At 45.7% G+C, this 26,426-nt stretch overlaps 1 protein-coding gene across 4 annotated transcripts in view; it reads left to right on the forward strand.

Annotated features, from left to right (window-relative positions):
- Positions 1-26,426, forward strand: part of Zc3h18 (zinc finger CCCH-type containing 18) — a 44,287-nt gene that overhangs the window by 5,250 nt on the left and 12,611 nt on the right. For 3 of the 4 annotated variants that reach the window (XM_055620876.1, XM_055620880.1, XM_055620877.1), the window contains exons 2-9: positions 2,639-3,243; positions 6,096-6,180; positions 6,950-7,021; positions 17,896-18,044; positions 18,341-18,433; positions 19,124-19,281; positions 21,940-22,057; positions 23,728-23,996. In XM_055620876.1, coding sequence (XP_055476851.1) covers positions 2,653-3,243; positions 6,096-6,180; positions 6,950-7,021; positions 17,896-18,044; positions 18,341-18,433; positions 19,124-19,281; positions 21,940-22,057; positions 23,728-23,996 — 1,535 coding nt within the window. In that variant the 5' untranslated portion in view covers positions 2,639-2,652. The remainder of the gene's footprint in view (positions 1-2,638; positions 3,244-6,095; positions 6,181-6,949; positions 7,022-17,895; positions 18,045-18,340; positions 18,434-19,123; positions 19,282-21,939; positions 22,058-23,727; positions 23,997-26,426) is intronic. The other variant, XM_055620879.1, reaches the window with a different exon arrangement.

Consider the following 26,426-nt stretch of genomic DNA (forward strand, 5'->3'; position numbering starts at 1 on the left):
TCACCAATTCAGCATGGCTGACTTTCTGTGGGTACCAGGTGCTACCCCTAAGGGCAGCTGAAGAGATAAAGTCTGTGGGCCTTTATGGAGACTTAAAAACATACAAAGTAATAAAAATTGTTCAAACCTAGGGATCAGATGTTACACACCAAGGAATTCATGTGTTTCTTTTTTTTTTTAAGATTTATTTACTTTATGTATATGAACACTGTTTTCATGCACAGCAGAAGAGGGAATCAGATTCCATTACAGATGGTTGTGAGCCACCACGTGGTTGCTGGGAATTGAACTCAGGACCTCCGGAAAAGCAGCCAGTACTCTTAACCGCTAAGCCATCTCTCCAGCCCAATTCATGTGTTTCTTATGTTGGCATATTGGAGGTATTTTGTTTGTATTAACCTGACTTAATTGCTGAAACTATCCACTACACACATTGGAACTTTGCACACACTTTTTCTTGAACAGTGGAAAAGCACAGATGCCCAGCCTGGCCTTTGTCCTACAGGGCATTCACTCATGCCTACTGCAGGAGTGCCTCAGGCAGCAAGGACCCTCACAGCACTCCACAGAGATCAGAGGCTGTGCACATAGCTTCTAAGCTTGCTCCTACTGCTTTTGCTCTTACTTTTTAACCCAGATGGGCTGCAGTTCACTATATAGTTCAGGGTGGCCTCTCATCAGTCCTCTTGTCTCATCCCACAAATCCCAGCATTACAAACTGGCATGTGTTTACTATGCCCAGGTGGGACTGTCTTCTTAATAGTTCGCCTTCAGTATTCCTTCCTCTGAACTGATGCTAGATGACCAGAAAATCTTGTCTGCCATCTATTTTTGAGTGACCTGTGATAGATTGTTTTGGGGTTTTGTTTGGTTGGTTGGTTTTTTGTTTTTTGTTTGTTTGGTTGGTTGGTTTTCTTGTTTTGTGACAGGGTTTTGAGTCAGGGTTTCTCTGTATCCTTGGCTATCCTGGAACTCCCTTAGTAGATCCACCTGCCTCTGCCTCTGCCTCTGCCTCTGCCTCCTGAGTCCTAGGATTAAAGCCATGCACCACTACCACCTCATGTTGATAGATTGGATTGATCTGTAAATTTATATTGTGATCATTGTGTTTTACAAACAATTGATTTTAAATGATTTATATTATTGTATAGTCAGTTGCACAGCAAATAGTTTTTTTGCTTGAGACTGTCTCATGTAGGTATGGCTAGCTTTATACTCGATATATTAGCTAAGGATAACCTTTAACTCTGTATCCTCTGTCTTTATCTTCCAAGCACTGGTATTATAGGTATGTGCCACTGCACCTGGATAAAAATATTTTGATGTAGTTTTAGATGCCAACTCTTTTAACACTGTATGTTTAAAACACATGATCTTTTAAAATTTTTTTCTCTTGTTCTCTCTCTCTCTTGTGTGTGTCAGTGCCATAGAGCATGTGGAGGTCAGAGGCTAACCTGCAGAGGTTAGCCCTCTTTCTCCATGTTGGTCCCAGGGATCCAGCTTGGGTTTTCAGGCTTGGTGGGTGCCTTTACCTACCAAAACCATCTTGCTAATCCATCTTTTTTTTTTTTTTTTCATTTTTAAGATAAGTGTGTTCTAGAGCCCTTTTTGACTCAGTGTGCATCCCAGGCTACAGGTATGAATAAGTTGTACATTTTGCTAAGTATCACAGAGCTTGTGGTTTCCCAGCCTCAGAATATAGAGTCGGATGAGCTCCAGCCCCTTCCTTCTTTGTGTTGTAATGTACCATCCATAGTTGATGAGATAGAAATGTTGGCTACTGAGTGCTGGATGTGGCATCTACACTTACTCTGTAACCCAGCTTAGGTGGTCACCTTTTAGAACAAGTGCGGCAGTGCATTTTGTATTGAGTCAATGGTTTGCTGTGTAACACAGGGTGGCCTCCAGCTCTGTAGTGCTGTGATTACACGTATGTGCCACTACGCCCGGAAGAGCAAAATGCTCTCTATGAGTTGTGGAGGTGGGAAAACCAGAAAACATTTGCTTTGACTAGATCTGGATTTATAGAAATAGAAGAAAGTCTTCTAAAAAGGAAAGGTCTTTTATATAAATTAGTATATAATTTAAATGTCTAAAAATACTCTTGTCATAATTCATTTGAACAACAGATAATTGGGTAGCTTTGGTTATTTGAGCTGTGTTGTCACTGGTTCTAGATTGAGTACTGCCTTTGGAGAACATGCTGGAGGCTGGGTAGAATGTCTGAACAAGGTCCTGGAGTTTGAGTCTTAGGGTACAGGGAGGAGAGTTGAAGAGGTGACAAGAAACTGTGAGAGGCAACAAAAGAGAAACAGGCTCAGGTGGAAACTGCTGCTGACCTAGGGTGTCATCTCATTCCATTGTAGAAACCTTGCTTTCAGAAGTCAGTTCCCTTGAATCCCCATAGCTGTCCTTTGCAGCTCTTCTGTTGTCCTGGCTTGTTATTGTTCATGTCTCTTCACCTGTGCTAGCTCAGGCAAGAGGAAGGGCTGAGTGAAGACTAACCATAAACATTGGAGTTATGCTCTGGAACTCTCCAGAGAGGCGTGTGGCTTTGGGAAGGGTCCTTCCTCCTCAGGGCAGAGGAAACATAGGCCAAGAGGATGGGCCCATGCTAAGTCTGTGCTGTGTCTTGCAGATCTGTGGGTCCTGATGGATGTGGCTGAGAGCCCTGAACTGGATCCTCACTCCCCAGAGGATGAAGAACAGCCCGCACTCTCAGATGATGACATTCTGAGGGAGAGTGGATCTGAACAAGATTTGGATGGTGCTGGAGAAAGAGCTTCTGATTTGGAGGATGAGGAAAATGTAGCTAGGGTACAAAGCCAAGAGGAGACTCACTCGGATGAGGAAGACCGAGCCAGTGAGCCCAAGTCCCAGGATCAGGACTCAGAGGCCCCTGAGCTGAGCAGGGGCCCAGCGGGATCCCCTTGTGAGGAGGGGGATGATGCTGAGGAAGACCGGACAAGTGACCTTAGAGATGAAGCCTCCTCAGTGACCCGGGAACTGGATGAGCACGAGCTAGACTACGATGAGGAGGTTCCCGAGGAGCCAGCTCCTGCCGCCCAGGAGGAAGAAGCTGAGAAGGCTGGAGCAGAGGATGAGGAGGAGAAGGGGGAAGGTGTTCCTGGAGAGGAAGGGAAGCCTGATGTTCAAAGTGTGGGAGAAAAAGAAACCACAGAAGCTGCCAAGGAGAAGAAGAAAGAGGATGACGATGGAGAGATCGATGATGGGGAGATAGATGTGAGTATGGCGGAGCAGACAAGAACTCTGGCCCTTTGACAGCACCCCTGATCCAGGCAAAGTGGGCTCAGCAGGATTTTCAGGTTCCCTTGTTCCTAAAGAAATGGTTATTGTGGGCTGGGGTAGGCATGGAGGAAAGTGAGAGCTTGTGTTGAGGCAGGAAAGGAAGTGCTCACAGTGGAGAATGGGAGGTAGGCTCATGCAAAAATCCTCAGAGTAGAAAGCTACTGTCAGTGACAGAAGATGACACTTTTAAAACCTGCCTTCACATGGAATCATGAGTGTACAGATCAGGTTTTCTTTGCCAATGATTCTGTTGTAAGAGCTTGAACCAGGAGGTTTTGAGAGACACAGCCCAAAGTTCAGAGCAGGTAAGAGAGGGCAGAGCAGATAAGCTACCTGGAGATTCCCAGAAAGAGACTGCTCATCTGAGTCGTTCTGGTGGAAGGTAGGTTAAACATCTCTGGGTGATCCAGGAAGAATGGACCACTGTCTGGGGACCCCAGGTTCCCACATGCACCGTCTCTGCAGCAGCCTGTTGGTCCCTGCACACCCAGTTCATTTTAGGGTGTCATGGATGGAGGGTGACTTTGTGTCCCAACAGTAGAGTAGACCTGGGTGGGTGGGGTATGTATGGCTGCAAGCATACAGTCTTAAATGCTTCACCTCCTCTCCCAGCTGTGTAGTAAATGTGCTCCTGAGTTAACTTGCTCAGTTCCCCCTCACGAATGACTTTGCTGAGCAGATTTTGTGTTTTGTCATCTGTGCTTCCATTTTGGGGAAACTGATCTCTACCTCAGGATTGGTAAAAGGAAAAAGATACTGTGATGTTAAGAGTATTGGCTATTTTCGGTGTGCCGGGTGCCGGGTGCTGCCTGTGAAGTGCCCTTCTCCCACTGTGAAAGTCAAATAGGGTTGAGAGTCTTCCAGGAATTATGGAGCTCCTTGGCAGTAGGGGCACTGGCAACTTATATTGTGCTGTGGGTATGTGTAGTGGAGAAATAGATTGAATCAAGTCCATCCTAGACAGCACCCAAGGTCTTGGTGCGCTGGTTTCCCATGGAAACATTGTATAGGATGAATCTGCCGATTCACTTTCTGGCCCAGAGTTCTACAGTATGTTTGTGTTTGCTGCTCTACATGCTATCCCCATGTGAATGTTCCTGCACTCCATGGGAAGCAGCATGCTACTAGAAGACCCCAGCCCAGCATCCTTCAGTAACAGGAGAGGCCACTTCCTCTCCAGACTGTTCCTATAGCCCACAGTACCCTACAGTTCATGCTGTTTGGAAGCTCTGGGTATTGGTAGTCCCAGACATCTACAGGGATCACAAAAACACGCTGAAGATGTAAAGGGAAGGTAGACAAGTGGGCACCATGAATGGTAATTTTGGCCCAAGAGAGCACAGTGACTCCAGGCCAGCAGCCACTTTTCCTGGAAGCTCCTCTCCTGGACCCTGTCTCTTCCTCCCACTCCACAATACTATTTTCATGTTTTGCCTTTGTTGCCACCTCTCTGTAGGCTCATGAGCCTCCACTGTGATTTTTTTTTTCCCTCTCCCGAGACAGGGTTTCTCTGTGTAGTCCTCGCTGTCCTATCCTAGAACTTGCTCTGAAGATCAGACTTGCCTGGAACTCATAGGTCTGGCTGCCTCTGCCTCTCGAGTGCTTGGATTAAAGGCATGGGCCACCACCGCCTGGCTATTGACTGTTGATTCTTGCTTAGTGTATGCAGTATTCTTATTGTAGCCTCAGATTGTTGCATCACCAGACTGCCTTCTTAGGAAAGTCTTCTAGGCCAAGGCCTGTTTATCTTCAGACTGCCCTGCAGCATGAGCGTCTCCCAGGCAGTGCCCCTACGTGAGTGTTCAGGTTACAGGCAGTTTTGGACTGTGGGCCAGCTGCACAGGACATCCACTTGTTGGTGTGTGCTGGAAAGAATGTCCTGACAGCTGGCCTTTAGTGAGCATGGGGTCCTGCAGAGCAGTTGTGGCACGGCATCCCCTGTCACCAGAAGAAAGCAAGGGCATCCTTTCTGATCCCTGTGACCTGTAAAGCTCTTTTGTGTTCCCAGAGACACCCTGCTTAGTTTCACCTGCAAGGTACCAGAAACATCCCATAGGTGTCTGACTAGGGGTTGCTCCCTCACTTCTAGGCTCATGGCTTTTGTCTTATTGTGGGATCAGCAGGCTAAGGCAGGAGGCATGTTTGCTCACTCTTCCCCTGGTGCCGGTGCTATCCAGAAAGCACAGGACACTGGGAGTAGCCTGACTGCACAGGGTCTAGGCTGGTGGGCATAGGTTGGTGGGACAAGTCCTGGGCACAGGGGTGGCTGGGGAGAGCCCAGAGCAGTGGTCAGGACTTGACTGCCTGTCAGAACCCTGGAAATGCAACTTGAATTCTGTTCTCTAAAGCTCTCTAAAGTAATGGTGAAGTGAAGAATGAGCCACAAGGTGGTGTTACCCATCAGGGTCACCTGACTTCCCCCTTGAGAAGCAAGTAGTATTCAGTTGCAAAAGACATGAAGTGCTTGGTTTATACACTTAATGTACACGGGTAGTAAAGACCACAGTTGGACCATTCCTGCTTGCACCTGATAGAGACAGACCAAAGTTCTCTTAAGTGTTTGGGAAGCACACCATTCCCACAATACTCTTCTGAGATTATAGGTGAGCTAGAGACTGTTGTGCAATTGGGCATTTAAGACAGGGAAAGGGGAGGTGAGCTGCTAAGGACATACCTATGGAAAAGGTAGGTGCTCCCCATGCTCACTTCTGTGCTTATGGCCTAGTGAAGAGGTGTGGTGGTCAAAGTGGGGCATCTCACCTCCAGATGACTGTCCTCTGTTCCAGGATGATGACTTGGAGGAAGGCGAAGTGAAGGACCCCAGTGACCGGAAGGTGAGGCCTCGCCCCACCTGCCGATTCTTCATGAAAGGTAATTGTCTGCCTCCAGCTTTTTGCAGCCATCTGAGTAGCCTCTGCTTTCCTGGGGCCATGGTGGCAATTCATCCTCATCTGGCCACACTGTTCATGTCAGTGAGGCTTCATGGGATTAGACTGCAAGAGTTGATGGTAGTGAGGATGGTATTGGTGGTAAATAGTTTACCCTTTTATTGGTCCTGTCATCACTTTAAAAATTGCCGTGGAGGAGAGAGCTCCCTGCTGTTTTTTTACCCTGAAGGATTCAGGCCCACTGTTTACAAAAGACCCAAGGCCGTAACAGACACTGACAGTTGTTTCTGAGTGGTCCTTTCTATAAGGCCAACTAGTCCAATGTTAGTATTCCCCACCTCTGTAAGAAAGAACCACTTTTTACAAGATAGGTCAGAAGCAGGTCCTTTATTTGTGGGTGGTATTGGAAAGGCAAGGGAGAGCCTCTGAAAGGCATTCCTGTGAAGGACTAGTGCAGTTACGTAGCTTCAGCAGCGGCAGTTGAGTCTTGCTTACTGATCTGGACTGACCACATTACAAGTAATACGATGCCCTGGCTTTGCAGAGCCTTGAGGGTTCAGAAATGGAATTAAGAGTCTCTAGTCTGTAAGACTTGCTTGGATATGCCACAGTGGTTTGGGTATATTTCTTGTTGAACATTTTTCTTGGACATATAGGAAGGTATTTTCTCTTGTGTGTGGATGACTTTGCTCACTCGCCAGCCTGTGTGTGCAGTATTAAGTTCACAAGAGCTTCCTGTACTTCTTTTCCAGATGTTGTGACACCATTATCCACTCTTCTTCCACCAATACCAAATTCCATACCACTCAGAGGCCAGGTTAAAGGTACAAAATATCCTGTGTTCACTCTCTGTTGTGCCTTAAAGTCCCCTGAGCCAGAGGCCAGACTGCTTTCTTTCTCTTGGATCCAGAGCACAGCTGGGACGCCAACAGGGAGGAGGCTTGAGGGGCAGAGCTGCTGTGGCCCTTCCACCTTAGTGTCATTAGAGCTGGGGAGGAGATGCAGGTTGAGACCATGGCACTGTACTTGAACAGCAGGAACTTCCACAGGTGGGCAGTGGAATCCTGTCCTGTTCATGGGGAAGGTTGTGCCCAAGAATGATCCACAAACAACCCTGTCCTCCAGGCTGAGAGACGCCCTTGTGATGGAACATTCATGAGAATCCCGCTCAGGCTCACCTCTCTGGGATTATGCTCTTGGGATACCAAGTGAAAAGAGTTGGCCTATCTAAGTTGCACAGTTGATAGTGTACACTGGGATTGGGGTGCAGCTGGCTGGCGTGTTCTGTGCACCAAGACCCACACACTTGAGTGCTTTGGTGACCTTCACTTGACATTGCCCCAAGAACCCTAAGAGTGAAGGGCTGTAACACTATGTCTTAGTTCTTAAAAACTTTGATATTTAATGTGCTGGTCTTTTAAGAACTGTAAGTGCAAGCAGAAGACCCCCATGAAGAATAAAAGCAGATATTTCCTTCAGATGTGTTGATTACAGCAACAGAAGTCTGTGCATTCTGTATCTGTACTTGGTTCTTATTGGTACTGCTTTCAGACTGTGCCATACAATGCCTTTGCAGTTCAGAAGCTTGTCGCTGCTTGGGACAGGCCAGCAGCATCAGTGTAAGTCTCTGGAGCAAGAGCCAGGGGCTCACATCCTGATCTAATTCTCAGAACTGACCAAGCACAGAACAGATGAAATAAATGCATTGGAAACACAAACCAGCTCCTTGGGAGGCATCTGCATATACTGGGATAGGAGTGTTGACTTAGTTATCATGCTGAGTGGGCACCCCTGGTCACACTAAGCTGTGATTGGGTTTTCATGAGTGAGACCATGCCATGGGGAGGTTTCTGCAGTCATGGGAAGCAGCTTAGGTGAGTGTCTTGGAGTTTGTGTTGCTTTGATAAAATACCAGAAGCAACCTGGGGAGGGGTGGCTGCTATCTCAGTTTACAGTCCCACATCATAGTCCACTATTGAAGGAAGTAAGGGCAGGAACCCGGAGGCAGGAACTGAAGCAGTGGCCATGGAAGAGTACTTGCTTACTTGCTTATTCCCCTTGCCTTTTTATGTCTGCTTTCTTTACACCCCAGGACTACCTGCTTGGCGTGATGCCACCCACAATAAGCTGGGCCCCTCCTCCCACATCAATGACTTGAGTAAGAAATTGTCCTATAGGCCAACCTTGAATCTTATTGGGGCATTTTTCTCAGTTGAGGTTCTCTTCCCAAATAACTTTAGCCTTTGTCAGGTTGACATAAAAACTAGCCAGTACAGTGAATATGAACAGGAACTTTCTGGGATGTTTTTAATTAGTGCTTCCCTTTCTCTCATTCTGTTTATAATCTACAAAGGGAAAGCAAGTGATGGAACTTGTAGTTCTTTGGGATATCTTTGTCATCATTGCAAGATTTTTTTTTTCTTACCTACAAGTTATGAGCTTGTTCAGTTGAAGTCAGTTAATTTATCATCGTTTTGGTAGGGTTAGAGAGACATCTCAACAGTTAAAAACAGGTACAGTTTGTGGAAGACCCAAGTTCAGTTCCTAGCACCCATGTCAGGCAGTTAACAACTGTATATGAATCCAGCTCTAGGGGAATCTGACGCCCTCTTTTGTACTCTGCAGGTATTGCACTCACGTGGGGGTGTGTGGGCGTGGTGCACACTTTCAATCCCAGCACTTGGAAGGCAGAGACAGACAGATCTTTTGAATACCAGGCCAGCCAGGGCTACCAAAAAGAAAAAAAAAACAGTAAGGGGAAAAGTTGCTTTAGAAATAGAACAAAGCTTGCTGTATTAGTAAGGATGTGGGCACACTGGAGCCCTGGCACACTGCTGGTGGGAAAGTAAAGTAAAGTCTGGCCATTCCTCATAAGGTGAGGAATAGGCTGGCTGAGCAAGTGTCTTTGTTTTCAGTTGCTATGATGAGATAGCATGACCAAGGCAACTCTTGGAAAAGGAGTGTTGGGGGCTTGTAGTTCGAGAGGATGAGTCCATGAACATAATAGCAGAGAATGGTGGCAGGCAGGCATAGCTCTGGAGTAGTAGCTAAGAACTTACATCCTTATCTTCAACTAGGCGGCAGTGAGGGAGAGAAAGGGACTAACCAGGAATGGTATTGGCCTTTGAAACATGCAAGTCTGCCCCTAGTGACACACCTCCTAACCTTTCCCAAACAGTTCCACCAACTGGAAACCAAGCATTCAAATATATGAGCCTGTGGAGGTCATTCTCACTCAAACCACCGCATTCCATCCTGTCCCTAGCCCAGTTTGAGTTGTAGCAGTATCATAATGCAGAATGTACTTAGTTCAACTTTAAAAGTCACCACTAATCTTTCACGGTCTCAACACAGGCTAAAGCAGCAATTCTCAACCTGTGAGTCGTGACCCCTCTGGATCACATATCAGATACTTATATTATGATTCATAAGAGTAGCAGAATTACAGTTATGAAGTAGCAATGAAATAATTTTATGGATGGAGGTCACCACAACATAAAGAACTTAAAGGTTTGCAGCATTAGGAAGGTTGAGAACCATTGTAAAGTCTTCAGGCAATCTCCTAATTCATACCCGTGTAAAGTAAAATCAAACGGCAAATTACATTCTTTCAACATAGACTAAACATTACCATTCCAGAAAGGGAATATTTGAGCAGAGTGAGGAATACTGGACCAAAGCAAGATAACCCAACAGGGCAAACTCCAAATCCTATAGTCTAGTGATTCTGAACCTGTGAGTCACAACCCCTTTGAGGGTTAAACAACCCTTTTACAGAGGTCATCTAAGACCATCAGGAAATACAGATAATTATGATTCTTAACAGTAGCAAAATTATAGTTGTAAAGTAGCAACAAATTTTATAGTTGTGGGTCACCACAACAGGAGGAACTACATATATTGAAGGTTGCAGCATTAGGAAGGTTAAGAACCACTGCATAATGTTTGATGTCAAAGAGCTTACTCTTCCAGATTTGCTGACTGCAGCACGCTTCTCTTTCTTTGGGTTTGTTCTACTCCCTGTCTGCATGCAGCTCTCTTTGACAGATGTCCCACAGCTCTGGTACCTCCCGCATCCTGGGGTCTCAACACAATCCAGGCTTCACTTTCACAGCCTCATGTAGTGGCTTCTCCTAGTATCCATGCCGGGGCTCGCCTACCTCACGCCTGGCCTCAGCCACTCTTCTCTGACTGTGAAGGAAGGATTCCACAACCCCTTTACTGTATCCTTCATGACTTTAAAGCCAGAACCCATGCTGCCAGGTTTGGCTGTCTACTTGGGATGGAACCTGGGCCCCCTTCTTGGATTACATTTGGATAAACTTTGATTTGTTGCTCTTTAGGAACAAATAATTCCTTAGGCCTTTTCACAAGTTGTAGGATTAGCTGGGTGGGGTCTCATTCTGAGGGTATTACTTCCTTTATTCCTTATCTCAGCACAAACCTTAGCTCCTATGTTAAATTTGCTGGTGTCCTTTTTCTCTTCAAACTGTACATTTTGTAATTTTTTAAGGTTTTTTTTTATATTAAGATTTATTTATTATGTATACAGTGTTCTGTCTGCATGTACAGCTGCACACCAGAAGAGGACACCAGATCTCATTATAGATGGTTGTGAGCCACCATGTGGTTGCTGGAAACTGAACTCAGGATCTCTGGAAGAGCAGCCAGTGCTCTTAAGCTCTGAGCCAAAGCTCTGAGCCATCTCTCCAGCCCACATTTTGTGTTTTTTAAAATGATTTATTTTACTGTTTTATGTACATTGGTATTCTACGTGCTTGTATGTCTGTGTGAGGGTGTCCGATCCCCTGGAACTGGAGTTTAAGACAGTTATCAGCTGCCGTGTGAGTGCTGGGAATTAAACCCTGGTCATTTGGTAGAGCAGTCAGTGCTCTTACCCTCTGATCCATCTCTCCAGCACCCATTTTGTATTTTCAAAAAGATTTTATTATTTTTAAATATGTGCAGGTGTGCATGTGAATACACACCCACTGAGGCCAGAAGCATTTTTAGATCCCCTGAAGCTGAAATTACAGGCTTGTGGTGAGCTGCCTGGCATGGGTGCTGGGAACTGAACTCCTGTCTTCTGCAAGAGTATTATGTGCTCTTAGCCACAGAGCTATCTCTCCAGCCCTCTTTTTGTTGTTGTTTCGAAGCAGGGTTTCTCCGTGTAGCCCTGGCTGTCCTAGCACTCACTCTGTAGACCAGGCTGGCCTTGAACTCAGAGATCTTCCTGCCTCTGCCTCCTGAATGCTGGTATTAAAGGCGTGTACCATCATTTTATATTTCTTTTTGCACCAGTTACCCTTTTGCATTTGAGGCCTGCATGAGAATCAGTATTGGGCTGTGTAAGGATCTCGTCTGTCACTCACAGTATTCCAGAACTCTTCAGTTTAGGCTCAGGCAGATTCTTAGAACAAATCAACCATTCTTTGCCAAATATTACAAGAATGGTCTCTAGCCCAGTTCTTAGTACTGGTCCCATATGAAACACCTTGGGTTGGACCTCTATAGTCCACACTGCTCTCAGTACTACTAGTAGCCTTCCAAGCTCCTACTAGGATAGCCTATTAAGTGCTGCTTACAGTATTCAAAAGCTTTTCTAGTTCATGGTCCCAAAGTCTTGCAGTTCTTAAAAAAACCAAAACAAAAAACAGCATAGTCAGGCAGGCCTATCATAGCAATAGCCCCATTCCTGATACTACGTCCTGTCTTAATTACCTTTTAATTAGACACCATGAACAAAGCAACTTACAGAAAAGAGAGTCTGTTAGGGGCTTACAGTGTGAGAGGGTAAGTCTATGTGCAATCAGTCAGACATGATGCTAGAGCAGTAGCTGAGCACTTATATCCTTAACTACAAGTAGGAGAGCCTAAGTGGGCGTCCTGTGGGCCTTTGAAACTCCCCTCCAACAAGGCCAAACAGTTCCTTTAACAAGAGAACCAAGCATCAGATGTATGAACCTGTGGAGGGTCACTCTCATTATACTACCACAGCAAGCCCTCCACTGTTTGTCCAAGAGAAATGAAAATGTGACCACCCAAAGACTTGTGTGGGTGTGAGGGTGACCTGATTGCCAGCGTTGATTGATCAGAATTGAAGCTGCACGTCACATGGTGCTTTGGGATGTGTTGGCCAATGAAACTCAGAGCCTTGAGCCTGCAAGTTGAGCACTGGACCACTGAGTCACACCCCAAAGGAGCCCCACTGTGGCTTGGCCCTTTGATTCCCCCCACTTGGTTAACAGCATCTAGCAGTGTCTAAGGTGTCTGAGTCGCTGGGCTCCCTGATGTTCGGTGATGTGCATCCTTTTAATGTGCTGTGTACCCTTTTGTGCACATTAGCTGTGTGTGTTCTCCTTCATGTTTATAAAGTGAAATGCCTCAGAGTGGGCTGTAGCCTATGGCAGTACCTCAGGCCATTCAGGGACTCTGAAATGAGAGCAGTTTTCATAGGGCTAAGTAAGGCACTCCTACTGTATGTGTGGATATGCAAAGGCCAGCCTCACCTACGTCAGTAAGGAATAACTTATGTTTTGACAGGGTTTTTTTTGTTTGTTTGTTTATTTTGTGTTTGAGACAGTCTCACTATGTAGATCAGGCTCACCTCAAACTCACAGAGATCTGCCTGCCTCTGACATCGTCGTCATGTGTGTCCTGTCCATGTCCTGTCTGTGTGTCGTCAAGTGATGGAGTTAAAGGTGTGCACCATCAGACCTGGCTGTGACAGGGGCTTTTGTTTTGCTTTGCTTTGTTTTAATATAGATTTACAGAGGTATAATTATGTGCCATAAAATGTTCCCACTTTATATGTATAATCCAGTGATTCTTAGTAAATGTGCCGAGTTATGTATGCCTACCTTGGTTCAGTCCTTAAGTATTTGTCACTCTAGTGAGACCACTCCCAGTGCACACCTCTTCCATAGTATGGTAACCTAGACAATGCCTAGAGACGGTGCCTGGGTTGGGGTCTGAGGTGCAGCTAGTGGAGTGCAGAGCTGGGTCCAGATCGGGAAGGCTGAAACCTGACACTTCACAAACAGTAGTCTAGAGAGGTGGCCCAGCAGTTGGGTGCTTGTCACTCTTGCAAAAGACCCAGGTTCAGTTCTGGTGTTCACACGGTTGCTTACAACCATTATGAATCCACTTCTGGCCTCCACAGGCACCAAGCACACACATGGTAAACACACATACATGTAGGCAAAAAACTCATACATATAAAAGTAAGTAAATATTTTTAAAAAGAGAACAGTCAGTCTGTTGATGTCCAGATCTGTTCTTACATATGAGAATTGAACTTCTGGGCATGTTTGCTTTGCAGTGTCTAGTGGCCTTTTTAGGTGACTTCTGGAAAGTTACAGCAGAGTTCCTGGGCAGGACGTCCATTCAGACCAACCAGTGACCAGGCTCAGTGCTACTGGGGTGGACTTTACAACTCTCAAGTGGAGACCCGTGGTTAAGGACTGAAGAGTATCTGGAAGGCCCTTACTCCCTCCTCCTGTGTACCATGCCAAATCTAGAGCAAAGAGTCAGCATTGGCATTGCCATGTAGCATCAGCGTGTGTCTACAGAAAAGAAAAAATGCCATCCTCTCCCAAGCATTTAAAAATATTCATAGACCAAAAAAAAAAAAAAATTCATAGACACATGCTGACATTTTTTATATTTAAATGGATAATTGAAATTTCTTAATAGATCTCACCTGCAGGAGCAAAAGCTTCCTGGACTGCCAGGATCAGCCCAGAGCCGCTCATATCAGGCCAGCATGGCAGTTTTCCCAGTTCTTTCAGCTACCATGGCACATCTTCCTGAAGTCTTAGAGCATCTGAGAGCTCACTGGAGGGCCTGCAGTTTCCTGTGTCTCTGAGCTGAGAGAAAGGACACATGACTTTCCTGTCACTGGAGCTGTTATGTGCCATGAGACGCTGGGTCTTCAGGCCTGTGAGGGCACAGATTTGTAGGTCTGAGTTTTGCTGTTAAGGCTCAGTTGTTTTCTTTTTTATGGCCTTCCTTTGAAGAAGATTTTTAAACAGTGAAGCACTTTTACTTTATACAGAGGCTGTATTTATTACTTGTTTGCAGCTGCTTAGACCAGCTAGAAAGGAAACCCAAGGCATCCTGAAAGAGGGCCGCTTTGTCAGAATGTGTGCTCTAGACTGAAACAAGTGCTTCATTTGGAAAGTGACATTGTGAAACTATCTGCACTGGTCTAACAGGTAGTGTCACAAGCTTAAAGTCCGCTCATTTCTGGACCTAGCACACATGCATTTGCTCTTGCATGCAGCCACAGTGCTCTCACTGGTGTCTGCACATGTTTGTGTAGATGGATCTTGGCCATTGGACAGGGGGACTGTGGGTAACAGGAGAGGGGGCATTTGCCTCCTGCCATCTGTTTAGCTTGACTGAGATATCTGCCATGGCCTTTTATCCGTATTTCTGATACAGTTTTAGGTCTGTTGCTATTAATGACACAGGTTCATTTTTTTCTTCTTAAATTTTTTAGGAGCGGCAAAGATCAGCCCAGAGAGAGAGAGAGACAGAGAGAGAGTGGTGCGTGCGTGCGTGTGTGTGTGTGTGTGTGTGTGTGTATGCGTGTGTATATTCAAGAAAAATGGTAGTATACATTTGGTGACATCATGCTTGACCACCCCTAAGTTGGTAACTACTTCTGGCACTTCTAGAGGTATAGGGTAGGGGAGATAGTATGTAGCCCAGGCTTTCTCCTGAGTGCTGTAATCAAAGATCTGCTCTGGTCCTATCCACCAAGATTCACTGTATGCACTTTAGAAAACATAATCTATTTACATATATTTCCATTTTTACATTTTACTATAAAATATTTCTCATGTTAAATAGTTCTACCCAGGCATAAAAATTAATAGAAAAATTGCCAAGGTATGGACCATTTAGTTTCAAAAAAAAAGTTTCTTTCCTTTGAACCCCATGTATAAAGATAGCCCTTTGAAATCCAGAAATAGCTGGGCATTATTGTCCACACTTTTTCTCTCAGCACTCTGGAGGCAAAAGCAGTTGCATCTCTCTTGAGTCTGAGGCCAGCCAAGGCAACATAGTAAAAACCTGTCTCAAAAAAAGAAAAAGAAGCTGGGCAGTGGCTGTGCACACCTTTGATCCCAGCACTTGGGAAGCAGAAGCAAATGGATCTCTATGAGTTTGAGGCCACCTGGACTACAAATCATTGTTCCAAAAGAGCCAGGGCTATTAACATAAAGAAATTCTGTCTCAAAAAAAAAAAAGTTAAGAACGTAAGTTTATAGAGTGCAGAACATGTATGTATGTGGAGCTCAGGATAGTCGATAGGAGTGGGCTCTGGGGATCAAATTTGAGTCATTGGCCTGGGTGGCCAGAGAGCGCTTACCTGCTAAGCCATCACTGGCATGAGATTTTTTTTTTTTCTTTTTAAATTATGGAAGTAATATTTACTGACAGAAGAGCAACTAAAATATAGGACTAGGGACATAGCTCAACAATAGTATAATCCTCTAGTATGTACAGGGCCCCGAGCTATACATGCGCCAGGTGAGAATGGTGTGCCTATAAGTCATTTCTCTGCCGTCCCAGCAGTGATGGGCTGTGCGCTCCACCCCATGAAAATTCACCTCTGTAAATGGGGTTCGTGCACTCCTTTGTCATTTGTCCAGTATTTTCAGAAGATCACCTCTGGCTCTGTGGTGGAGTGGCTGTTCTTCATGGAACCATATTCATTACTTAGGTGGCTGAGGGTCAAGGCACTCTCAGCAGGGACCTAACAGCCCCCTGCAGCCTGGGTTTCATTAACCAGACACTTTGTCAAGGACACCCTGCACCCGGCTTCTCACTTCTCCATTATGTGTTCCCTCCCTCCCTCTCATGCATATATTCTGTCCTTCTTTCTGCCCAAGTAAGTGATGTGAGATTTGACAGTGGGTTTGGGTTTTGGATTTGGATTTTTATTTTTTGTTTTGTGTTGAAATTTTAAAACAAACACTTTATTAACTGGATATTACTTTAGGTATAATCATATACTTGATACATTTTGCACTTCCTGGTTTTGTATAATGAGCTTTTGTCCCATTTTAATTAGATAAACAAGGTTGAGAAGTACATGAATATGTAGAATTGATCATGAAGAAGTGGATGGTGTTTGCATCTGTCCTCAGATGCCTGGGTACTTTAGTTGTTCCCTAAAGCCAGGGCTCAAAGGTCCTGTTCCCTGTACAGTGAGGCTTCCAGCCTCATTTAATTTTTTGTGAATCCTTAAGTACTTTTAAGAATGAAAAAAATATATCATTTTTGTGTTTGCAGGGCAGTTGAATATATTTTGTGCCTTATTTATATTACTATGCTGTTACTTTGTATTCAGTGGATCTTAACATAGGCGTAAGTAGTCATGGTATTTAAAGATGAAACTTGCCTTTTTCCTAAGTGTTTCTACTTAACTACATAAAAGAAAACATGTTTGTTAGCAATAGTATTCAACTAGAACTTCTGTTTCCGGGTGAATGTAGTCTTGAATTACTTAAGATCATATGTATTAAGCTAGGAAGTATGTTTAAATCTTAGATGCTTCTAATAGTGTGTACATAGAATAGAATGCTCTCTCTCTGTTTCTCTCTCTCTCTCTTTCCGAGACAGGGTTTCTCTGTGTCGCCTTGGCTGTCCAGGATTTGCTTTGTAGACCAGGCTGGCCTCCAACTCACAACAATCTGCCTGCCTCTGCCTCCCTGAGTGCTGGGATTAAAGGCGTGTGCTACCACACCTGGCTCTACATAGAACTTTTTTTTTGTAGATGTACAGATGAGACACTAACCATTCTGCACTGAAAATTGAGTAGCTCCCTTCAGTAATCCTGGGGTTTGGCTGATTTGATAAATTAAGATAGCTTAATTTATCACACATATTTTAAGGGTCAGAAATAATCCTGAAGTGGTTTGAGAGGGCCACCCTGGGACAGATTTAGAGATCTGATAACATTTGTGCCTCCTATTGATTTTTTACCTCAGCATGAGTCAAAGTAAATGTCCAGGCACCTACCTGTTGGAGCTCCCCAGAGGCTCCAGTGTTGCCTCTGCCCTTAGCTCTGGAGACTCTCTGGCTTCTCTGCTCTAATTGGTACTCAAACAGTTGCTGTGCCCAGTTGTCACATGGTATCCATGGGAGCTTGGATTCAGAATGTGCGTGAATGCCAAATCTGAGGCTATCCAAGTCCCTATTACACCCCCTCCTGTAATTTAAACCCTATCTAGGAGCTTTATATTCCTTTTTGTACTGTATTGTTTAAAGAGTGGAGACACAAAATGTCTCTACATGTTCAGTGCAACACAAAGAATATTTTTGGTCTGTGGGTGGTGAGTCCACGGATATAGAACCTACAGAGTGACTGTGAATAGGCCCTGGGAGTCCAGTCGGGCCTCTCATCAGGGAATGGTGTCTCATGGAAGTGCCTTGCTGACCTACTGGCCCAGACCTGCCCTAATCACCTCTGCTAACCTCTGTAGGACTATGGGACACGTGTATACAGAGGGAGAGGTGGGCCGGGCTGTTACTGGCCAAAGGCTCTCAAGGCAGAGGCCTGGAGAGCAGAAACAAGTTGGTGGCTTCTTCCCACGTTGTCAGTAAGTGCTATGTTGCACATCCCAGCTGCTGCCTTCCAACAGTTGGGTTCTTGGTATCTTTTCTCATTGGACTTTTGTTTCCCTAGGAAACTGCACTTGGGGAATGAACTGTAGGTTTATACACCCTGGAGTGAATGACAAGGGGAACTACTCCCTCATCACCAAAGCTGAACCTTTTCCGCCCAACGGTGCCCCACCTCTTGGACCTCACCCACTGATGCCTGCCAACCCTTGGGTGCGTGAGCTCTTTAGTTGCCACCAGATGGGATACCTGAGTTCTGTCTGACTCTTGGGCTGAAGACAAACTAGTGTTCCTTATGGAAAAGGCATCTTGTACCTGAGGGTCAAGGAGTACCTGTTCTGAGCTTCTTGTGCTTGTGTAGAAATAGCCTTGGATGTTCTAGAGCATGTGGGTGGTTGGGCAGGAGAGCCAGTTGTGTGTGGCTAGCTGGCTTGTCTTTTAGATGTTTTGCCCCATTTCTTAATAGGTTTTAAGTGCTTCCTCAATATTTCCTTTTCATTTTTTAATAGGGTGGGCCAGTAGTTGATGAAATTTTGCCTCCACCCCCGCCAGAACCCCCAACAGAGAGTGCCTGGGAACGTGGACTCAGACACGCAAAGGAGGTAAGAGCCCAGTGCACTCTGGGAGGAAAAGCACAGTGATCACGCCTCTGGTGGACCTGATAGAACTTTGATCCAAAGAGTGTAAACTCAGTGAAGCCTCAGAAGCTTTGAGAACATTTCTGGGCTTCCTTTAATAAGAATGAGAAATAATACTTAGGCGTCTCTGCATGGCAGGCCCAGTTGCAGGCAAATCTCAGTAGGTCAGAGAGACCCTCCCTGGATGCAGACTTAACATTTTTAGGTGGCGTGGGCAGCCCAAAAGATGAATTGTCTCTTGCTACCACCCCAATCCCTGCCATTCTGTAGGACCTCTCCCTACCCCCTGAGACCCAGTGTCTGCTCTTGCTAGCTTTCTCAGGCCTCCGTTTGCCTGCCCACTTTGGCCCACCTTGCACAAGTGTTGACACCCAACCTTTTCTCAGTGCCCAAGTCCTCCCTTCAGGGAGATTGAAATAAAGGTCTTGCTTACACATCTTCTGGGACCCCCGTGCTGATCCTAGAAGCTCACTTACACAAATGAGTCACAGCAGACCAGCCTTCTGAGGCCTGCAGGAGAAGATGGGGGTCCTGTGTTTGCCCACACCCTTTGGCACTGGTGTTGTGTTGGCACTGCAGGTCTTGGGTTGTGTTCCTTCCAATGGCTTTGGAGGTCCTTATTTCACACTGATGTCTGTCTTCCTTTGGTGCTAGGTTTTAAAAAAAGCAACCATTCGGAAAGAGCAGGAGCCTGATTTTGAAGAAAAAAGGTTCACAGTAACCATTGGTGAAGACGACCGGGAATTTGACAAGGAAAATGAAGTCTTCCGAGATTGGAATTCTCGTGTCCCAAGAGATGTTAGAGACACAACGTAAGGAAGCCTCTGCTTGCTCTGACCTATTCATGCCCTGTCAGAATAGCCACGTGCAGGTTCCCAGGGCACTGTCTCCTCACTCTGGCTTCTTTGGAGGCTGCCTCTGGGTTGTGCTCCTGAAGTTCCTACAGGCTCAGCATTAAGTCTATGCTTTTGTCTCCTCTCCTGAGGAACTGCTCAGGGAATGACTTATATTTTTTTTTCTTTTAAAGATTTATTTATGTTATATGTGTATGTATCCATGGAGACCAAAAGAGGGCATTGGATCTAGAGCTGGAGTTTCAGGCTGTTGTGAGTTGCCCAGCACGAGAGCTGAGAACCAAACTTGTGTCTTCTGGAAGAGCAGCAAGCAAGTGCTCTTAATCACTGAGCCATCTCTTCAGTCCCCTCCTCAGATATTTAATGCTGGTCTTTAAAAAAAAAAAAAAAATCTGAAAAGAGCTGGGAGTGGTGGCGTACACCTTTCATCCCAGCACTCAGGAGGCATAGGCAGACGGATCTATGAGTTTAAGGCCAGCCTGGTCTACGGAGAGAGGTCCAGGACAGCCAGGGCTACACTGAGAAACCCTATCTTGAAAAAAAGGAGCAAAACCCCCTCAATGGAAGAACTGTGTGGTGCTGAGGACTAATGTCAGATCCAGGAGAGCAGTGTGGCCTTAAAGGTGCTACTACTCTGCTTCTTCATCAGGAGCTCCCAACCTTATCGAGAAGGTGATGGGTCACATTTCTGCCTGCTGAGGGTGCAAGCTTGGGGCTTAGGACATGGGGATGAGTTATAACTCATGCTGTGATTCTGTTGAATCACTGTCTTAGTCTTGTAGAAACACTTCTTTACAAGACTAGTCCTTATCTACAGTCCTTATCTCTGTAATTTCTGGCTACTTGGTGGTAAAACATATGAAAGGAGGGCCTGGAGGTATACCTCAGAGGTGAAGAGCACTGTCTGCCCTTCCAGAAGTCATGAGTTCAATTCCCAGCAACCACATGGTGGCTCACAACCATCTATAATGAGATCTGGTGCCCTCTTCTGGCATGCAGATGTACATGCAGACAGAACATTGTATATATATAATAAATAAATCTATTAAAAGTATGAAAGGAAGGAATAAATAGTAGTGCTCCAGCATTGTTACCTAGCTACAGCTGCCCGCCCCCTACCTTCTAACACACACACACACACACGCCACCCTGGAGCTCTGTCAGCACTGGGTAGAGCAGGTGCTGGGTCCATGCCTGCCCAGATGGGAATCTGCTAGGAGGGTGAAGAGGCAAATTTGGTGTGTGGCACAAACTTTGCAGTCTGTGGTTTGGATCACCAAGTTCAGAAATACTGGATGAAGATTCCAAAAATAAGCAGCTTATAAATTTTGGTGACATTAGTTAAATTGTGGCAGTTACTCTTTTAGTTACGACCTTTCTCAGCATCTAACGACAGGACTTTGAGGTGAGAGTAGTCAGGCATCCACATTATTCATTGGGACCCTGGAAGATGCCACCCTACTGTATCAGCAGGCTTGCTTTCCTCCTGCAACAAATGAAACACATAGATCATGGAGCGCTCTCGGGCACTGTCAGGCTTCAGAGGATATCTTTGTTGTGGAGTTTCCTTGGCTGGGCTTGCGTCTTTCTCATATGGACCAGGATATCATGTGTCTATCTAGCCCATGTGCATGCTCATTGGTTTTTACTGAGGACATGCTAACAGCGCAGTATAGGATGAGCCAGCATGGTGATAAGGAGTGCCCTGTCGTGTCTTCTCATGTAGCTACTGCTTTGGAGTGAGGTCTGTACCTCTGCTTGAGTATATGTCATTCCTGAGCACCTTCCCTCCACTGTTGGGATTGGATTCTGCGCCATTGCGTTCTCATTAGTTGGGTAGCTGTATGTGGGGATATAGTTTTCTGTGTTAGGCTTTTGTCCTTCTGCCTTATTGAGGGGAGTGGGTGGGTGGTTTGGCTGTCATGGCTGTTTAATGTAGTGTCACAGGATGGCAAACGGAGACAGTTTTGCTGTGTTCTACCTCTCTGGGCTGCTCTTGCCAATCTTGCATCAGCACCTGCACACACCAGCAGGTGGTTGTAGGACCCACCACATCCGAATATTCAGACAATTCCTCGGTGCTTCTCTCCAGCTTTGGATTTGAAAGTGCTGCTGCTGCTGCTGCTTCTGTTGTTATTTTCTGTGTGCATGTGCATATGATACATGGTGTGTGGATCAGAGGACAGCTTTGTGGGATTGTTTATGGTTTCCTGGGACCAAACTCAAACAAATCAGGCTTTGCAGCATGTGTCTCACCATCTGAGCCGTCCCACAGTCCTTAAAGTGCTTTTAAGAATATGTTTTTATCTCATTGAAAAAATACCAGTTCCTGTTTTGTTCATTGTTTTCTCCAGAAATGGATACAGGTTTGTCTTTGTCTTTACCTGTGGATGATACCAAGGGTTTTTTCTCCTTAGATTGACTGATATGTGCAGTGATAGTGAGTGTCCTAACGCTGACAACCTTGTGTTCTTAAGCTATAGATACCACGTGATCATAGTGTATATTCGTCGTGTGGGTTGGATTCTGTAGGTGTGTCTACATAAAAGACATGTAGAATTCCTGCTGCAGCATTCTTAAATGATAAGATTTCCTTCCTTTTGGCTCTTTTTTCAGACTTGAGCCTTATGCAGATCCTTATTATGACTATGAGATAGAGCGTTTTTGGCGTGGTGGACAGTACGAGAATTTCAGGGTGCAGTATACAGAAGCAGAGCCGTATCATAACTATCGCGTAAGTATGATCCACATCTTAAAACTTTCCTCTTCCCTTAGTCGGGGTCTAACTATGTAACTTAGGCCAGACTCAAATTCATAATCCTCCTGCCTCAGGGGTATAAGCAGTGGTGTCTGCTTCCTCACCTGGCAGCAGTCAACCCTTCCTGTGAGCTTATTCAGTTAGCAGAATGTACTGAGCCACAGTCCTGAATTTGAGCCCAGGTTGGTCATGTAGTGTCAGCCACTGGCTAAATTCGTGATAGCCTGATGTCTGGTGGGCTTTCTTGGAATCATTGTTCTTGCCATGGTTTTGTAAGGTTAGATTTGCTGGAAAGGTTGTCAGTGCCAGTTTTCAGGAGACTGTGTCACCCTGTGCATGTGTCTGTGAGTGTGTCACTCTTGGCAGTCTCCTGATCAATGTCCTCCCTTGTAGCACCACTCTTGCCCATCTAGCATGCTGGTTAAGAATGTACCTCTGGCTGGCTTTGCCATGCTGGTCAAGTGAAGACTCCCAAGAACCTAATGTGTATAAAGATCTGTATGTTCCAGACAGCCCATTCCATCTTTACTTTTAGCCTGCTTGGTAATTCTGCTCTAGGAAAGCCTTATTAGCCTTCAGCAGTTATGTGCTGTGGCTCATATACCATCCTTGAACTGTCACAGCACCAAAGGGAGGTGGCAGCCCCAGCAGCCCAGAGGTAGTGAGCTGTGCAGACTACCCTGTAGAACCATGGTCTTCAGCCTCCTTCCTCCTGGAGGTGGGATGTAGGGGACAGGTGCTTGTTATCTGTTCTGTCTAGTGAACAGCTGGTAGGAATGGCACAGGAGTGTGCGTGGTGTCCTGAGCTCTCACGGCCTGGAGCCTGTCAGCTGTGCCCTGCTTGAGCTTCTTAAGCTTTAGTGTTGACTATTGAAACAGGAAAACAAGGCAGCAGTGGGGGATTGCAGTAAAGGGGACACATACTTCCTTCCAGACACTGTTCATAAAGCACTGTGTAGAGGCTGCCCACCTGGATAGCCATTGAGACCTCTGTCCTAAGTATGGGTCACCCATGAGAGGGCCTGGGGTATGGGCTCATACGAGCCTGTTGTTGGTAAAGTTCTGGATTTATTCGTTGGGGTAACTTCGCTCTTAAGTTGTATGCATGGTTTGGTGGTGGTGGTGCTGGTAGTTTTTTGCTTTTTTGTTTTGTTTGTTTTTTGTTTTTTTTTAAATCCAAGACAGTGTTTGTCTGTGTAGCCTTGGCTGTCCTGTACTTGCTTTGTAGATCAGGCTGGCCCCCAGTTCACATCAATCCACTTGTGTCTGCCTCCTTGAGTGCTGGGATTTCAGGCGAGCGCCACCTCACCTGGCTTTGTATTCATGTTTTTTAACATGTATCTTCTTGTGCGTATGTGTATAGATTTTGTGGGGAATTAACCCTACGTACCTAAGACTCCAGGCATACTAGTTCAGTGACTCTGAGCCAGGCTCTTACTTGACTCAGGATTGCCTTGAACTTGAGATCCTCCTGTCCTAGTCTCCTAGGTACAGGCCTTTGCCATCAGACACAGCTGACTTGCTTTAAGGAGATACTTGGGAATAAAGTGGCCTCCTGAGAGCATCCTCCTACCTGCTTCTTATTCTCTCTGCGCTTCCACCAAATAGTGTGTAATTCAGCAGCTATATTTGGCTTTTTCACCCAGGAACGGGAGAGAGAACGAGAGCGAGAAAACAGACAACGAGAACGAGAGAGGGAACGAGAGCGTGAGCGAGAACGAGAACGCAGACAGAGGGAGCGTGAGCGAGAACGGGAGCGCGAGCGGGACAAGGAACGGCAGCGGAGGAAGGAGGAGTGGGAAAGAGAGCGAGCCAAGCGGGATGACAAGGACCGGCAGCACCGAGACCGCGACAGGGACCGAGACCGGGAGAAGGAGAAAGAGAAGCCGAAGCCCCGGTCCCCACAGCCACCAAGGTAGAGTACCCCAAGTCCTATTTATCCGTGCATCTTGCCCTGCTTTTGAGCTTTTGAGGCAGCAGCTTCTTGCGTCCCTGGACCAGCCTATGTAGGGCACAGTGTGGGCATGGAGCCATTCACTGTGTACTTGTGTCTGCTTGCTTTCTCTCAGCTTATATATGCAGAAAACACTATGGCTCTGCCTCAGTTGCTTTTCCTAGCTGTTGGTAGACATTGGAGTATGTTTTGATAGTTGTAGATGTGAACATTTGTGTGCATATTTCTGTGTAAATGTGGATTTTCCCTTCTCAGAGGAGAAGCTGCTGGGTTTCATCTAGTTACTCAGGACCTGCCAGACCATTTCTTTCTTTTTAAACTTATCTGCCTTTTTATTTTATGTGCATTGATGTTTTACCTCCATGTATGTCTATGTGAGAGTGTCAGCTCTTAGAGTTATACAGGCAGTTGTGAGCTGCCATATGGATGCTGGGATTTGAGCCTGGGTCCTCTGGAAGAACAGCCAGTGAGCTTTGTCTCCAGTCCTGCCAGACCATTTTCTAAAGAAGCTGCTTGCTCCATTTTTTCTAGACCTGCTACCACATTAGGGTGGATCTCCCCCTCCTTGTTCTCTGCAAGGCAGCGAGAGTGGGGAGTAGAATTGGGAGATCCAGAGGTAGTGTGGATTTATATAGCATTATAAATGTCAGAAAGACATTTTAGGGAGGCTTGCCCACCACTTGAAGCAATACAAATAACTATTCGTTTGTTTTTATTTTTTATCTCTATGTAGTACAGCCTTGAACTTACGATCCTTCCTGCCTCAGTTTCTCTGCTGTTGGGATTCCAGGCATACGCTACTATGCCTGGCTACTTTTGTCTGTCTTTCTACCCATCCCAGAACACATGGATTTGGGGTGACTACCTTTATGGTCATTTGTTACCAGTTCTGTGTCTTTGGGTTCACTGGCTCATGAGTTTCATCAAATACATTTTCAGATTCTGAATCACAGTGGTAGGTTTTAGAAAGCCTTGCTGCAGTCCAGCACTTACAGGACTGAATTCTGGGGTGGTCAGTTGCTCGGTAATTTGAGTTTAGTGAAGCACACAGTCAGGATTTTGCTCTTCTGTTTTTGTTTCATTGGTTGGTTGGTTTTGGTTTTTGGTTTTGTTGTTTTGTTTGTTTGTTTGTTTGTTTGTTTTGACATAGTGTCTCATTATTTGGCTATGTCTCTCTTGGAACTAGGTATGTAGAACAGGCTGGCCTTGACAGAGATCTGCCTGCTTCTGCCTCCAGAGCACTGGGATTAAAGGCGTGAGCCACCATGCCCTACCTGCTCTGGGTTTTGCCCATGTCTCGTTAGATTGGCATGTTTTGGCCTTCTGTGTTCTTTAAGACACAGGGTGGAGAATGGCAGTAAGAAATATTTGCTTCCCTGCTGTTTCATTTTCTATATGTAGAACTAGAAGAAAAGACCAGACAATAAGTATTGACTTGGAAAGAGGGTCATATCATAAGAAGTAATGGCAAACCAGAGCAGAGAATACCTAGGACTTTCACTCCTGGGAACCTTCCAGAGGGAAGAAGGAATTGCTTAGCTCAGAGTTTTTTTAGCCAATAGAAGTCATCCATGTGTGATGAAAAACATCAGCTCCTCACATGATATGTGGCCATGAAGAGGTGGGTGCAGTGGGTACCACCCAATGAGATGAGGGCACACCATGTGTACTGTGACCAAATGGGACAGCCCCGGGGAAGCCTGTGCAGGTTCCTGGGAAGTAAACAGAAGTGCATGTTCCTTGGGTGTTGGCAGATGGAGGTAGGAGGGAAGAGCCCACGTGCTGTGAGTTCCCTCTTCTTGTCTTTATTAGATGTTTGACCATCCTGATTTTAGAAGTAACTCGCCATCAGTTGCTTTTTATCCTTTGACCCCAGACTTGGCAGCTGTCCAGGTTGGAGTTCCCATCTACATGGGGTGGCTACTTCGCTCATCGGCAGCTCACTTCCTTGTGCCACCTTGGCCTATGTTCTGCGAGACACAGCATTGGCTGGGGAAGCACAGCTGACCCTTGCCCTGAAGAGGCTCTGGTAGCCTTTGGCTGTGGTACTGTGCTATAGGAGATAAAGGGGTGCTGCAGCTGCACAGAAGGTCAAGATTACGGATCATCTGTGCCGTTATTTATTTTTCTTTTCTTCTTTAAAAAATCTGTAAATGGCAAATTTGTCCTTGCCCAGCAGTTTCCTGCTGTAGTTCCTAACCAGGATTCCACCCATTAGTGAATACACAGCCCTGAAACAGTCAGACTACACACAGTGGGCTTTAAGGGAGCCTCTGGAGAGATGCAGCTTCCTGTGGTATTGTATTCTGCCTGGCTTCCTAGGTCTGATGGGATATCTGGGTGGTTATTCGCCACTAAGAGGATCCAACATAGTTTTCTCAGGGTCTTGGG

Source organism: Psammomys obesus, unplaced genomic scaffold (genome assembly GCF_907164565.1).
Source record: "Psammomys obesus unplaced genomic scaffold, mPsaObe1.curated_primary_1811, whole genome shotgun sequence".
In the NCBI taxonomy this organism is placed as follows: Eukaryota; Metazoa; Chordata; class Mammalia; order Rodentia; family Muridae; genus Psammomys; species Psammomys obesus.